The sequence below is a fragment of the Mandrillus leucophaeus genome, unplaced genomic scaffold (genome assembly GCF_000951045.1).
Source record: "Mandrillus leucophaeus isolate KB7577 unplaced genomic scaffold, Mleu.le_1.0 Scaffold688, whole genome shotgun sequence".
In the NCBI taxonomy this organism is placed as follows: Eukaryota; Metazoa; Chordata; class Mammalia; order Primates; family Cercopithecidae; genus Mandrillus; species Mandrillus leucophaeus.
This window is the reverse complement of record NW_012107452.1, coordinates 1432736-1448541: the sequence shown is the minus strand read 5'-3', so window position 1 is coordinate 1448541 and position 15806 is coordinate 1432736. Positions and strand designations below refer to the sequence as shown.

The window sequence follows — 15806 nt, the reverse complement described above, 5'->3', positions numbered from 1 at the left end:
ATATCTGCTCTCTTCTATCTGTAGTCATTTTCTGGGGAAGTGGAGAGGAGGTAGGGAGCTGCCAACCATTTATGGACTTTGAATTAGTCTCCCAATTTTCAGTACTGTATCTTAGCTCCTGTCATGACTTTCCCCAAAATTTGTGAGTCTTGAGCCTCTTCTTGCTTTAGTGGGGCAAATTAGCTCCCCTTTGTCCATGTCTCCGTCTGTGATACTATGACCTTATAAATTCCTCTACTCTGCTACTTCAGTGACAATTCCACCCTATGTTTGTCTTCCAGAATTTCATGAAATCTCTATTTTAATTTTCAATAATAGTTTCTTGGCAATTTTTTTTAATTAATTATTTTTTAAATAATAGAGACAGGATCTCGCTATGTTCCCCAGGCTAGTTTTGAACTCTGGGCTTAAGCAGTCCTCCTGCCTCAGTCTCCCAAAGAGCTGGGTTTACAGGTGTGAGCCACCGCACCCAGCCGGTTCCTCTCTAATTCTGTTTGTTGCACTGGTTTATCTGTTTTCAAATCTTTAGGTGGTGTTCATTTGGGGCCTCAGAAACTGAAGAGAGGATACACATTTGTCTTCAGTTTTCCATCATATCTGGACACCTGTAATAAGCTTTAAAAACAAACATTTTCATATATTCCTAGTTTGTATTCTAGTCATATTTGCTCTATAATATACCTTTGCGTTTATTTTAAAATTCTTAGCAATGATTGTATGTTCTACAGAGAGCTCATTAAAGTGACCTGTTTTTATTGTTTCTATCCATTGTAATACATCATGTTTATATTGTTTCAAATTCAAGAAAACTTGTAGAGGCAAGATAATTATTCTCTTTTTTGGCTCCTAGGTGTTAGACAGTTATACTGAAGTTGGTATTAGAATTTGTGGAAATCTCAGAGAGCAGTATTGCACAATATAATCTCAGCTGTCAGCCACGTGTGGCTGTTTAACTTAATTAAAATAAATTCACTTCCTTTATCATACTGGTCACATGTCATGTGTTCAGTAACCACATACAGCTAGTGGCTACACTGTTTCAGACAGTGCAGGTTTCCATCATTGCCAGGTTCTACTAGACAGCATTACTTTAAAGAGTAGAAAGTAGGGCACCATTCTGTAGTTCTGCCAGACTGACTAGTTTCTTAAGCCTAAGGCTTTGCAGGAGTTGCTTAGTCTAGTAAATGTATAGGGCTTTGCTAAATAGATAATGATGTAAAAAGAAAATAATTAACATCTTGAAAGTATGCTTTGAAGCCTTCAGGAGAAAGTATAAGTCACAGGACTAACTATTGTCTAAATTAGTCCAAGAGACAGCTAAGAAAGCACTATGCTAATTGTGTGATAATCTTTTCTTGTGTTGATTCAAGGAAACACTGTAGAAGGTTGAGAGAGTCATAAAATATAGCTTGTATGTATAGTGTTCTCACTGTCCTGAAGAACATTACTAGAGTCTTAGCATAGGCAACAAAATGATGCAGATAAACTGTTGTTTTGAGTGGGTAGATGGATAAGCCGTTACTTCATTTAGAATATTTTCCTTTTGTATATGTAGTTGATTATTTGCAGTATATTTAAGTACAGCATACCCCTTAGAAATGTGGAGTTGGAAGGGGCTTAAGAAATTATCATGGTATCCTTTCATTTTACAGGTATGGGAAACAAATGCTTAAAGCAGGGAAATAATTTACTCTGGGGCACACAGTCACTGGTGGGGAGAACCAACACCAGAACCAACATATTTTGAGACTATTTCCCATGGTACTGTGTTGTTGATAAGGAAGGAAGGACTTGGTCCACTGTCTTTTCTCAAAAGCTTTAATAATCTAGGTGTAAGGCCGAAGCTGGCAACATAAACTTAAAATTATTTTAAGAGTATGTAACTCTGGGAACTATACATTTCATAATGTGTCTTCCTCTTTTTAGAACAACAATTTGTAATCTTTACACGATGCCACGAATTGGAGAACCTGTCTGGCTTACAATGATGTCGGGGACTCCAGAAAAGAACCACCTTTGCTATCGTTTCATGAAGGAGTTCACTTTTCTAATGGAAAATGCTTCCAAAAATCAGTATGAATTTATTTATTTATTTATTATAACTAGATATTGTAATCAAACTCAATTACAGATGTGGAAGAATCATCCATTATCTTTGAAATTATATTAATCAAAATTAATAATCAGAATTCTAAAAAATAATTAAATGATAGGGTATGGAAGAATATTACAGAACCTTATGAATGAAAAGCAGTGAAAATGTCTGTAATTATGTAATTAAAATTCCTGACATAGAATTGTCTGAGGCTGCCCATTTTTTTGTGAATTGTATCCACTTATAGTTTTATTTCATAGAAAAGAGGTAGAAAACATGTAAGGATGGCCAGGCGTGGTGGCTCACACCTGTAATCCCAGCACTTTGGGAGGCCGAGGTGGGTGGATCATGCGGTCAGGAGATCGAGACCATCCTGGCTAATACGGTGAAACCCCATCTCTACTAAAAATACAAAAACATAATTAGCCAGGCGTGGTGGTGGGCTCCTGTAGTCCCAGTTACCCGGGAGGCTGAGACTGGAGAATGGCATGAATCCAGGAGGTGGAGCTTACAGTGAGCCGAGATCATGCCACTGCATTCTAGCCCGGGCGGCAGAGCCAGACTCTGTCTCAAAAAAATAAACAAATGAAAAAAAACATGTAAGGAAATGCTAGGATTTTAGTGATGCATTTTCAGTGTGATGTTTTATCATACTGTTTTCTTTTAACTATTCAAGTCTTTGGAATCCAGATGAGTAATTCAGATGTTTTTATTCTCTTTGATGATAGATGGAGTTTGCTCAATACTTTGCCTCGTTTTCCCATTCAGTAATTTGGAAATGTAAGGACCTGCTGGTTGATTCAGTAATGAATTGTGTGATTAAACACTGAAAATAATCCATAATGGGCCTGGCACGGTGGCTCACGCCTGTAATCCCAGCACTTTGGGAAGCCGAGGCGGGTGGATCATGAGGTCAGGAGATCGAGACCATCCTGGCTAAGACCATCCTGGCTAACAGGATGAAACCCCGTCTCCACTAAAAATATAAAAAATTAGCCGGGCTTGGTGGCGGGTGCCTGTAGTCCCAGCCACTCGGATGGCTGAGGCAGGAAAATGGCATGAACTGGGGAGGCGGAGCTTGCAGTGAGCTGAGATTGCGCCACTGCACTCCAGCCTGGGCAACAGAGCGAGACTACATCTCAAAAAAAAGAAAAAGAATCCATAATTTTTGAAGTAAAATGGCATTTCTGTTTTGTACTTATGATCTACAATAGCTCTTTTGAATGTTACCTTTATTTTAAGTAGTTTTTAACTCCTTCTCAACCGGAAACAATTAACTTTCATTTTAATCCTGGCGTTATATACTCATCCTTTCCTCTCGCCTCTGCTTTTTTTGGTGCCATTTGGCCACATGAACATATATACTCTTCTTGCTTACTTTGTCACTACATTTTACCTAAGGTTTCATGAAGGCAGATTGGAATTTGATCAGATGTATTTTGTTTTCAGATTCTTGCCAGCTCTCATTACTGCAGTTCTGACTAATCATCTTGCCTGGGTTCCAACAGTCATGCCAAATGGACAGCCACCTATAAAAATATTTTTAGAAAAGCATTCCTCTCAGAGTGTGGACATGTTGGCAAAGACTCATCCATATAACCCACTTTGGGCACAACTGGGTATGTAATCTGACAACTGTTACAGTATATATTAAACTTGTTTTGTAGCTATCTGTAATATTTTTATAGCAAAACCAAAAATAAATAAAATGCCTTTACCTCCTGCATTCTAAAGCATCTCTGCTTTGCTTGTCCTTTCATGTCTGGCAATTTATCCTATCCTCATCTTAGACCTGAAATCATTCCTTATAGATGAAGAACTTCAGGTATGGCAAGAGGAGCAGGCTAATAGCTGGTTTACTAGTAACTCCAGATTTTCAGGGTGTTTTATGATTTTGTACTTTGTGTTAGGTACTTTGCAAGAGAGAATGAATCAACAAAGTCACCCGTGATACCTAAAATAAATCTGGTTAGGAGGGAAGCAGTTCACTGAGGTTTCTGTTGATCCACTTTTGTTCACTTGCTGAGTCATTTTGGAAAATGTTTCCTTCAGTGTTAAACACCACTAAACAAGTGGGGGAAGAGGGGAGAGTAAGTGGTTGATAAGTTCATAGGCAATAGGGAGGGATTATAGCAGAGTGCTAAAGACACAGGCTGTGGAGTCAGGCACACCACGTTTGAATCACAGTTTCCTTATTCATAAAGTGGGAATAATAATAGATGATACATACTTTAAAAGTTGTAAAAATTAAATGAGATAATACATGTAAAATGGTTAAGACTGTCTGGTAAATGTAGCTGCTAGTTATTTCTGCTCCTACTCTATTGCTGTTAGATGATGGGAGAAGAGTAAGATGAGAACATTTTGGTGATTGGGTAGTAACTTTCCTTAGGTTGCTCTGGTGATTGACCTTGCCAGGTAGATTGTCATATGGCTTATCAGTTCATATAACCAACCTCCTTCCCTATTGGCTTTCTTCGTTGCTCCCTCCCCCATTCCCTTCCATTTTATTGAGTTATAATTGACATATAGTAAATGCATTTTTTTAATGGAGTCTCACTCTTTTGCCCAGGCTGGAGTACAGTGGCATGATCATGGCTCACTGCAGCTCCAATCTCCCTGGGATCAAATGATCCCCCTACCTGAGTCACCCAAGTTGCTGGGACTACAGGTGCATACCACCACACTAGGCTAGTTTTTGCATTTTTTGTAGAGATGGGGTTTCGCCATGTTCCCCAGGCTGCTCTCAAACTCTTGGACTCAAGCGATCTGCTCACGTTGGCCTCCCAAGGTGCTGGGATTACAGACGTGAGCCACCACACCCGGCCCAACACATATTTAAAGTGCACAATTTGGGCTGGGTGCGGTGGCTCACGCCTGTAATCCTAGCACTTTGGGAGGCTGAGGTGGGTGGATTACTTGAGGTCAGGAATTCGAAACCAGCCTGGCCAACATGGGGAAACCCTGCCTCTACTAAAAATACAAAACAATGGCCAGGTGCAGTGGCTAACGCCTATAATCCCAGCACTTTGGGAGGCTGAGGCGGGTGGATCACAAGGTCAGGAGATTGAGACCATCCTGGCTGACACGGTGAAACCCCATCTCTATTAAAAGTACAAAAAATTAGCCGGGCATGGTGGCGGGCACCTATAGTCCCAGTTATTCGAGAGGCTGAGGCAGGAGAATGGCGTGAATCCAGGAGGCGGAGCTTGCAGTGAGCTGGGATCGCGCCACTGCACTGTAGCCTGGGCAACAATGCAAGACTCCGTCTCAAAAAAAAACAAAAACAAAAACAAAAAAAACAATTAGCTGGGCATAGTGGCAGGCGCCTATAATCCCAGCCACTTAGGAGGCTGAGGCAGGAGAATCCCTTGAACCCGGAGGCAGAGGTTGTAGTAAGCCGAGATCATGCCACTGCACCACAGCCTAGGCAACAGAACGAGAGTCTGTCTCAAAAAAAAAAAAAAGCAATTTGATAAGTTTCGCATATATGCCTCTGAAACCATGACCACAATCAAAACAGTAATCATATTGCATCATTTCCAAAAGTTTCCTTATGCCTTTTTGTAATCTCTTCCTCTTCCTCCCCCTCTTCTTCTCCCCAGTTTCTCTGTTCCTCTTCCACCATCCCTACACAGCCACTGGCTTACTTTCTGTCATGATAGATTACTTGCATTTTCTAGAGTTTTATATGAATGGAATCATGCAGTATATACTTCGTCTGATCTCTTTCATTCAGTATAATTCAGATTCACCTATTTTGTGTGTATTAATAGTTTATTCCTTTTTAATGCTGAGTAGTATTCCATTGCATTGACTTTTTAAAAATCAAATTATTAGTAGTATTTTTTAAATTGGGACATTTAAATCCTTTTTTAATTCTACAGTCATTTGTTGACTAAGGCTCTGTGCTATAAAGATGAATGATTTGGAAATTGCCCTCAAGAAGTCAACAGTCTAAGACTGTAGGTAATATATATGCAGACAACAATAATAATTCAAGGAGGAACTATAAGAGAAATGAAAAGTTTAGTAGGAGTTGAACAGGGGAGCCTACTTTTGCCCAAGTGAGGATGCTTAGGTGGGAAGCTATGGACTGGCAGAGATATTGAGGAAAGGGACAGGACATCACATGAGTAAAGAGTAGGTGTTAAAAGTGCAGAGCATATTCAGTGGTCCAGTTTAACTGGGTCTTTGCATGAATAAAGATGATTTCTTCTTCTGACTGCCAAGAAGGAGGATAAGTATAAGAAGATAAAGCTGGAAAAGTAAAATGGGAATCATGAAAGACTCACTTGCTATACCAAAGTAATTTCAACTTACTTGGTAATTCGTGGGAATCGTGGGAGTAGTTTAGAACAGTGGCATGGTGATATTTGAGCCAGTGTGTTAGCCAGAGGACAAAATTTATCATAATAGTACCTATAGCATGTATTTATTTGAGACTTATTTATATTTGTTCCTTTAAAAAGTGTGAGGGCTTTGTAAAGTAAAAATAGAGGATTTTAAATGTATGTACTGACAACTTGCAGAAATTGAATTAAGTTGAAATTAGTGGCTTTGTATTCTCCTTTTTTTTTTCTTTCTTTCTTGAGACAGGGTCTCACTGTATCGCACAGGCTAGAGTGTGGTGGTGCGATCACAGTTCACTGCAGCCTCAACTTCCTGGGCTCAGGTGATTCTTCCACCTTTTCCTCTCAAGTAGCTGGGATTACAGGAGCAAGCCACCATGCCCAGCTAATTTTCTGTATTTTTTTGTAGAGACGAGAGTTTTGCCATGTTACCCAGACTGGTCTTAAACTGCTGGGCTCGAGTGATCAGCCTGCTTCCACCTCCCAAAATGCTGGGATTACCTGCATAAGCCACCATGCCCAGCCCTATTCTCCATAGTTTTGGCACTGAAATTACTGGTTTAATTTGAAGTATAGCATAAATATAGAAATGATAATTTCTAGTCCTGACCCCCTCACTTCCCCTGCTTTTAACATAATCGCTAGTCATGTTTAGAATGGGTTCAAAAGTGAAAATGAATTGCATGACTAAACTTGTTGCCCTTTCTTTTCCTTTTAGTAAGGATGAGTCTCTCTCTTCCTGCCCTTTCTGGCCTATCCTGAGTACCCAACCCTCTAGGGAATGGAAGGGGAAAATAGGCTCTTACTAACATGGGAGCTGGTGGGATGGGGTGCTGGCTAGGGGAACAACAGTTAAAGTTTGGAGATATGACTTACTTTTTAATTTTATTTCTTTTTTCAAAGAATCCGGTTTTAATTTTATTTCTTTTTTTTTTTTTTTTTTTTTTTTTTTTTTTTTTTTTTTTTTTTTTTTTTTTGAGACGGAGTCTCACTCTTGTCGCCCAGGCTGGATTGCAATGGTGTCATCTCAGCTCAATGCACCCTCTGCCTCCTGGGTTCAAGCAATTCCCCAGCCTCAGCCTCCCGAGTAGGTGGGACTACAGGCATCCACCACAACACCTGGCTAATTTTTGTATTTTTAGTAAGTACAGGGTTTTACCATGTTGGCCAGGCTGGTCTTGAATCCCTGATATCAAGTGATCCACCTATCTCGGCCTCCCAGAGTGCTGGAATTACAAGCGTGAGCCACCGTGCCCGGCCCCAGAGATATGATTTAAATCAGGAATGGTTAAGTGTGTGGTGTGACTACTCTAGCTTTGCTCCATTTTACCGCTACTCCTTTCCTGTCCTTGCAAGCCAGCAGATATTGTGCTTTGTCTTTTCTTGATTGGACACAGCTGCAGAGTCCTTGTGTCCATAGTACTTCAGGCAGTACTTCTCTAACCAGGTTAAAATGCTCTTCATGGAGCCTGGGTTAAAGAATATTCTTGGGATATGTGAGTTTCAGAACTGACTCTTTGCTTGAGGTTTCTGAACCATAGCATTTGTTTAAAGAGGAAGCCTGAAAACCCTTAAATTCACCTTTCTCTCTGGTTAAGACTATTCATCTCATCTTCCTCCCTTGAATAGTCACTCATCTGTTAAAGAACTAAGAATGAGGCCAGGCGTGGTGGCTCATGCCTGTAATCCCAGCACTGTGGGAGGCCAAGGCCAGTGGATTGCTTGAGCCCAGGAACTCAAGATCAGCCTAGGAAACATGGCAAAACTCTGTCTCTACAAAAAAAAATACAGATAATTAGCCAGGCGTGGTGGCACATACCTATATTCCCAGCTACTCAGGAGGCTGAGGTAGGAGAATTACTTGAGCCTAGGAGGCTGAGGCTGCAGTGAACCATGACTGTACCACTGTACTCCAGCCAGGATTACAGTGTGAGACCCTGTCTCAAAAAAAAAAAAAAAAAAAAAAAAGTAAAACCTAAACTGCTACTCATACAGTAAGATTAGGTTTCTGATCATTAAAAATAGCTTACTTAGCTGTGTCAGTGAAGGATGTGTCCAATAACTGATTTTTCCATTACAGGAGACTTGTATGGCGCTATTGGCTCTCCTGTACGGTTAGCAAGGACTGTGGTAGTTGGCAAACGACAAGACATGGTCCAGAGGCTACTTTATTTTCTTACTTATTTTATAAGATGCTCTGAACTTCAAGAAACGCATCTTTTAGAAAATGGAGAAGATGAAGCCATCGTTATGCCAGGCACAGTAATTACTACCACTTTAGAGAAAGGTGAAATAGAAGAATCGGAGTATGTCCTTGTCACAATGCATAGAAACAAAAGCAGTTTGCTCTTTAAAGAGTCAGAAGAAATGAGAACTCCCAGTTGTAACTGTAAATATTGCAGTCATCCACTCCTTGGGCAAAATGTAGAGAACATTTCACAACAAGAGAGAGAAGATGCTCAAAACAGCTCTAAGGAGCTGCTAGGAATTTCAGATGAGTGCCGGATGATTTCTCCTTCTGACTGCCAAGAAGAAAATGCTGTTGATGTTAAACAGTACAGAGATAAATTAAGAACTTGCCTTGATGCCAAGTTAGAGACGGTTGTTTGCACAGGATCTGTTCCAGTAGACAAATGTGCATTGTCAGAGTCAGGCTTAGAGCCAACAGAGGAAACATGGCAGAGTGAGAAGTTGCTGGATTCAGACAGTCACACAGGCAAAGCAATGAGATCCACAGGAATGGTTGTGGAGAAAAAACCTCCAGATAAGATTGTGCCTGCTTCATTTTCTTGTGAGGCTGCCCAGACAAAGGTTACTTTCCTGATTGGGGATTCTATGTCACCTGATTCAGATACTGAGCTTCGAAGTCAGGCAGTGGTGGATCAGATTACCAGACATCACACCAAACCGTTGAAGGCAGAAAGAGGGGCTGTTGATCAGCATCAAGAAACTAAACAAACAACTAAGGACCAATCTGGAGAGTCTGATATACAGAACATGGTTTCTGAAGAGCCCTGTGAACTTCCCTGTTGGAATCATTCAGACCCAGAAAGCATGAGCTTATTTGACGAATATTTTAATGATGATTCAATTGAAACCAGGACTATTGATGATGTTCCAATTAAAACAAGTGCAGATAGTAAAGACCATTGCTGTATGTTAGAGTTTTCAAAAATATTGTGTGCAAAAAATAACAAACAGAACAATGAATTTTGTAAATGTATAGAAACAGTTCCCCAAGATTCATGTAAAACCTGCTTTCCTCAGCAGGACCAAAGAGATACACTCTCCATTCTTGTCCCCCATGGGGATAAAGAGAGTTCAGATAAAAAAATTGCTGTAGGAACTGAATGGGACATTCCAAGAAATGAAAGTTCAGATAGTGCCCTTGGGGATAGTGAAAGTGAAGATACAGGTCATGATATGACTAGACAAGTTAGCAGTTATTATGGAGGAGAGCAAGAAGATTGGGCAGAAGAGGATGAGATACCTTTTCCTGGGTAAGTAGGAAGTTTTCACCTATAATGGGCCCTATATAAATATGTACCATTCTTTTCTTTAGCTGGTCTCTGAAGGTTAGTATAAAAGAAGAGATCATTGTCCTGGATAGCTCTCTCTTATTTTCATATTCTCGTAACTCATAAGAAGGAGTAAAGGCTAAGCCCCAGAAATACCCCGGAAAGGTTTTATGAAGACCTCAGAGAAAAGTTAAAGGATCTGGTTGATAAGTATAAGATTTCTTACTGCTTAGAAGGTTTCAAGCCATTCAGGAGTGACTTCTGCCCCAAAAAAGGACATATGCTGAGCCTGGCAGTTAGGGAGTACTAATCCCTGAGATGTTAGAATGGCTGTTAGAAATAGATTTGGCCAAGACTAAGAGGAAAACAGAGAACATATACTTTGGGTCAAGTATGCAAGGAGAAGATTCATACTTGAGAAACGTTACATACCCACCTTTGGACTTGTGAGGCATTTAATTGTTTTGTTTTAGATGATTGTTTTCATAATCTGGTTGTATTAAGAATGTGCTACAAACACAAAGTACAGTTCTCTTAAAGTCTGTTAGGGAAGATTGATCCTCACTTCATTACGCAGTTGCTCATCAGACCTTCTCTGAATAAGAAGGAGTATTTTATTTTCTGATAGAGCACTTGAGCCAGTTTTTAAATAAGGATGATTTTACTCTTGATTTTACTATTATTACCATTTTACTCTTAATTTTTATGATTATTACCATTATATAAGGATGAATTTACAGTTGATTTTAATACAGACTAGTGTTAAATATGGACTAGTAGAATTCATGTTTTTGTTTTGTTACTGGTTAACTATATTTATTACTAATTAGATGTCTTTTGGGGGCATTTTTCTTCCAGGTCAAAGTTAATCGAAGTGAGTGCTGTTCAGCCCAACATTGCCAACTTTGGGAGGTCCTTGCTAGGTGGTTACTGCTCATCTTATGTGCCTGACTTTGTTCTTCAAGGAATTGGGAGTGATGAGAGGTTCCGTCAGTGTCTGACGTCAGATTTATCTCATGCGGTGCAGGTGAGTGACCTTCACTGTTTTTGAGTTTATTTAGAAGAAACTCTGTTAACTGGCAGAACCCAAAATTGCCTTATATTTTTGGTCATACTTTTTACAACACAAGCATTGTTCTCTAAAACCATCACTTTATATTCAATGCCTATATCTTTGTATCTGTCACTGTGAAAGCAAATTAAGTTCCAGAAATCTATCCACATGGGTATCTGAAATACAGAAAGTACTGTATGTATTCATGGATGTCCATCAACTAGGTTATTTACAGTATCAAAAATTTGCAAGTGCTTAAGTTTGAATGGAATTATTTTCTTAATTTCCTTTTCAGATTACTCATTGCTTACATATAGAAGTGGGATTGGCTTTTGTGTATTGATCTTGATATCCTGTGGTCTTTCGGAAACTCTTATTAGTCTATTCATTTTTCTATATAGGTTGCCTAAGGTTTTCTACACACAGGCTCATGTTATCAGTGAACAGATAGTTTTAAATCTTTCTTAACAATCTGGATGACTTTTGTCCCCCCTGCCCCCAACTTTTTTTTTTTTTTGACTCATTGTACTGGTTAGAATTTTCAATATGATGTTGCATGGAAGTGGTGACCATGGACATCATTGCCTTATTCCTAATCTTAGGGGAAAGACGTTGCATCTTTCATGATTAAGTATGATGTTAGCTGTAAGGTTCTTGTGATGCCCTTTATTAGATAGAAGAAGTTGCCTTTTTATTTTTACTTTGTTTAACTGAATGCTTCTTTTAGAGACAGGCAGTTCCCTTTTATTCCTAGTTTTTAGATGGTTTCGTTTTTTTTGTCCATCCTTTAATCATGAATGAGTGTGGGATTTTGTCCTATGCTTTTTCTCAATGTCTATTGAGATGGTATTGTCATATTGTTTTTCATCTTTAAACTCTTAATGTCATGGATTTCATTAATTAATTTTTAGATGTTAAACCAACCATTGTATTCTTAGGAAGCAATCCCCACTCTATCATGGTATGTAATTTTTTTATATGTTGCTGGATTTGATTTACCAATATTTTGCTGTAGATATTGGAGTCTATATTCCTGAGAAATACTGCTTTTTAGTTTTCTTGTGATGTCTTCGTCTAGCTCTGATAATCAGGGTAATACTGGCCTTATACAGAGTGCTGGGAAGTATGTCCTTCTCTGTTTTCTGGAAGAGTTTCTAGAAGATTAGTTCTATTTTTTTTCTCTAAACATTTGGTAGAATTCATTAGTGAAACCATCTGCATCCAGGCTTTTAAGAATAAGAATATTTTAAATTGCTAATTTAATTTATTCACCTTTTATATATTCAGATTTTCTATTTCTTTCTGAGCCAATTTTGGTAATTTTTGTCTTTTAGGAATTTATTAGTTTCATTTAAGTGGCCTAATTTATTAGAATAAAGTCGTTTATGGGATACACTTATAATCCTTTTAGTTTTTATAAGGTCGCTAGTAATGTCCCCTCCTTTGTTCCTGAATTTTGGAATGTGTGTTTTTGTTTGTTTGTTTTTCAAATGGTGAGGGTTTCGCCAAAGAGAAGTTCATTCGTGGTTTCACTTAAATTATATATATTTTTTGCCCATATGCATCAAGGATTAGCAAGCTATGGACAGTGGGCCAAATGGTTCTGCTTTTTATAGATAAAGTTTTATTAGAACACAACCACAGTCATTCATTTATATACTGTCTGGCTATGTTCATGCCTAAAAGCAGAGTTGAGTCATTGAGACAGAAACCTTTCAGCCCCCAAATCCTAAAATATTTTCTGTTAACTCTTTTTTTTTTTTTTTTCTTGAGACAGAGTCTTGCTCTGTCATCCAGGCTGGAGTACAGTGGTGCCATCTCAGCTCACTGTAACTTCTGCCTCCCAGGTTCAAGCGATTCTCCTGCCTCAGCCTCTCGAGTAGCTGGGATTACAGGCGCCCACCACCACACCTGGCTAATTTTTGTGTTTTTAGTAGAGATGGGTTTTCACCATGTTGGCCAGGTTGGTCTGGAACTCCTGACTTCAGGTGATCCACCTGCCTCAGCTTCCCAGAGTGCTGGGATTACAGGTGTGAGCCACTGCACCTGGCCAGATCTGACAAATTTTGATCTGTTGTATTTTCAGTTTCATTCATTTCAAAATGTTTTTAAATTTTGCATGTAACTTCTTTGCTTATGAGTTATTTAGAAGTATGCTGTTTAATTTATAAATATTTATTGAATTCTCAAAAATTGTTTTGTTGGTTTCTAATTTAATTCCATTATGGTTGGAGAACCTACTTTGTTCACCTCTGGTAAATTTATTGAGATTTGTTTTATGGCACTTGAAAAGAATATATATTCTGCTCTTGTTGAGATGTTCTGTAGCTATCAGGTCAAGTTAAATAACCATTAGATAATAGTCTTAATTAAGTCTTTTATGCCCTTGCTGATTTTTGGTTTGGTTCTGCCATCAATTATTGAGAATGAAGTATTGAAGTCTTCAGCTATTGTTTTGTTGAATTTTCTATTTCTCCCTTCAATTGTACGTATCACTTTAATACTTCGCTTTAATAACAAAATCTGGCCACCTCTCAATTTAAAAAGTTAATAAAGAAATGGAGAGGCCCGGCATGGTGACTCACGCCTATAAACCCAGCAATTTGGGAGGCCGAGGTGGGTGGATTACTTGAGGTCAGGAGTTTGTGAGCAGCCTGGCCAACATGGTGAAACCCTGCCTCTACAAAAATACAAAAATTAGCTGGGTGTGGTGGCGTGTGCCTGTAATCCCAGCTGCTTGGGAGGCTGAGGCAGGAGAATCACTTGAATCCAGGAGGTGGAGGTTGCAGTGAGCCAAGTTTGTGCCACTGCACTCCAGCCTGAGCAACAGATCAGGACAACCATCTCAAAAAAAAAAAAAAAACAAAAAAGAAAACAGAAATGAAGAAAGCCAAGTGGGAAATGATGGATGAGAAAATGTGGCTCAGTGAGCAACAGTCAGTCAGTTGTTAGCCAATAAGGTTTAAACCTTTTGTGTCTGTAGAAAGTTACCTAAGTTGTAAAGTTTGGTGTTTTATTGGATGAGAAATTATGGCAAATATAGATAAAAACAATTTGTGAAAAGAACTTATCGGAAGTTGTGATCTTCATATTTAAAGGCTAGTTTGCTCAGCTTTTGAATACCAATCAAAGAAGTATTTATTGACCTACTGTGTTCTGAATATAGTGCCAATACTCCAAGGGATATATGTATGAAAAAGAAAAAGTTTCTAACTTCAAGTTTTTAACTTAGCAGCAGAGGAAATAAGGCCAAGTGTAATTAATAACTGTAGTATAAAACATAACAAAAGTAGTGCCTGAGGAAGATACTTGAATGTGTTATTGCTTCAAGGGACAGAATTTTTATCAGTTGGTGGTAATGGATGCCCTTCAGGGTAAAGGAACCGTTTCTAGTTTTTTCAATGCTTTCCTCCCAAGGCCTGATATAGTGCCTACTATTTGTTGAATTACTTGGTTAAGGAATTATATATGAGTTCTTCTGATGCACTCTGTGTCTTCTAATGCATTCTTGTCTTTTTTAATGTCTGATCCTAGCTGCTTAGTCTCTTTTCTTCTTTCATGTATACCCATCGCCAAACACTGTCTTTTGACTTTCTCTGTGAAAGCCTGGCATTGGAAAGCATTGCTACCTCCTAATGAAGATAAAGACAACATTTTGATTTTAAGGGTTTCTACCTGCTATTATAGGATGAATAATAATAGTATTTAGTTTTTATTGTTTCCTTACTGTGTCCCAGGCACTTAAATGTACTTAATCTTATAGTAATCCTTTGAGGTACTTATTATTGTTATCTTTGTGTTTCACATATGGCTCAGAGAAGTTTTTAAGTTACATAGATAGGGAGTGGCAAAAGTAGAATTCAGTCATTATCTGCCTGTTCTTAAGCTGCTATGCCATACTGTTACTAAAACAGATGAACAAAGAGTAATACAAATAGCAAAATCACCATTACAAAGTTTATAACACTTTTATATTAGTGATCTCAGGTCTGTTGCTCTTAGATTCCTTCCACTGTGGTAAAAAGGAAGGAGCTATTTGTCTTTCCCCCTCTGTTTTAGTAATTGGGTTTCTAGTCTTTCCCACTCATATTGTCATTTATTCATGTAAGTATACTATCAAAGTACTATTGTAGAAAAATTTGACAAAAAGAAAAATAAAATACCTTCAATCTCAGCACTGACGGGTTGTTGAATTTTTTTATCAATCATTTTTCCAAAGCATGTATAGGATTTCTAAAAAAATTCTTTGGTCGGGTGCAGTGGCTCACGGCTGTAATCTCAGCACTTTGGGAGGCCAAGGCAGGCGGATCACGAGGTCAGGAGATCGAGACCATCCTGGCTAACATGGTAAAACCCCCTCTCTCTACTAAAAATACAAAAAATTAGCCAGGCGTGGTGGCAGATGCCTGTAGTCCCAGCTGTTCGAGAGGCTGAGGCAGGAGAATGGCGTGAACCCAGGAGGCGGAGCTTGCAGTGAGCTGAGATCACGCCACTGTACTCCAGCCTGGGTGACACAGCAAGACTCCGTCTCAAAAAAAAAAATTATTTTAGGCCGGGTGCGGTGGCTCACACCTGTAATCCCAGCACTTTGGGAGGCCGAGGTGGGCAGATCACAAGGTCAGGAGTTCAAGACCAGTCTGGCCAACATAGTAAAACCCTGTCTCTACTAAAAATACAAAAAATTAGCTGGGTGTGGTAGTGGGTATCTGTAATCCCAGCTACTTGGGAGGCTGAGGCAGGAGAATCGCTTGAACCTGGGAGGCAGAGATTGCAGTGAGCCGAGATTG

The 15806-nt window shown here is 39.0% G+C and overlaps 1 protein-coding gene across 3 annotated transcripts in view; it reads left to right on the top strand.

Moving 5' to 3' along the window:
* The window catches only part of FNIP1 (folliculin interacting protein 1), a 166854-nt gene that overhangs the window by 120012 nt on the left and 31036 nt on the right, over window positions 1-15806 (top strand). For all 3 annotated transcript variants that reach the window (XM_012002448.1, XM_012002447.1, XM_012002449.1), the window contains 4 exons: window positions 1927-2073; window positions 3545-3714; window positions 8528-9947; window positions 10824-10992. In XM_012002448.1, coding sequence (XP_011857838.1) covers window positions 1927-2073; window positions 3545-3714; window positions 8528-9947; window positions 10824-10992 — 1906 coding nt within the window. The remainder of the gene's footprint in view (window positions 1-1926; window positions 2074-3544; window positions 3715-8527; window positions 9948-10823; window positions 10993-15806) is intronic.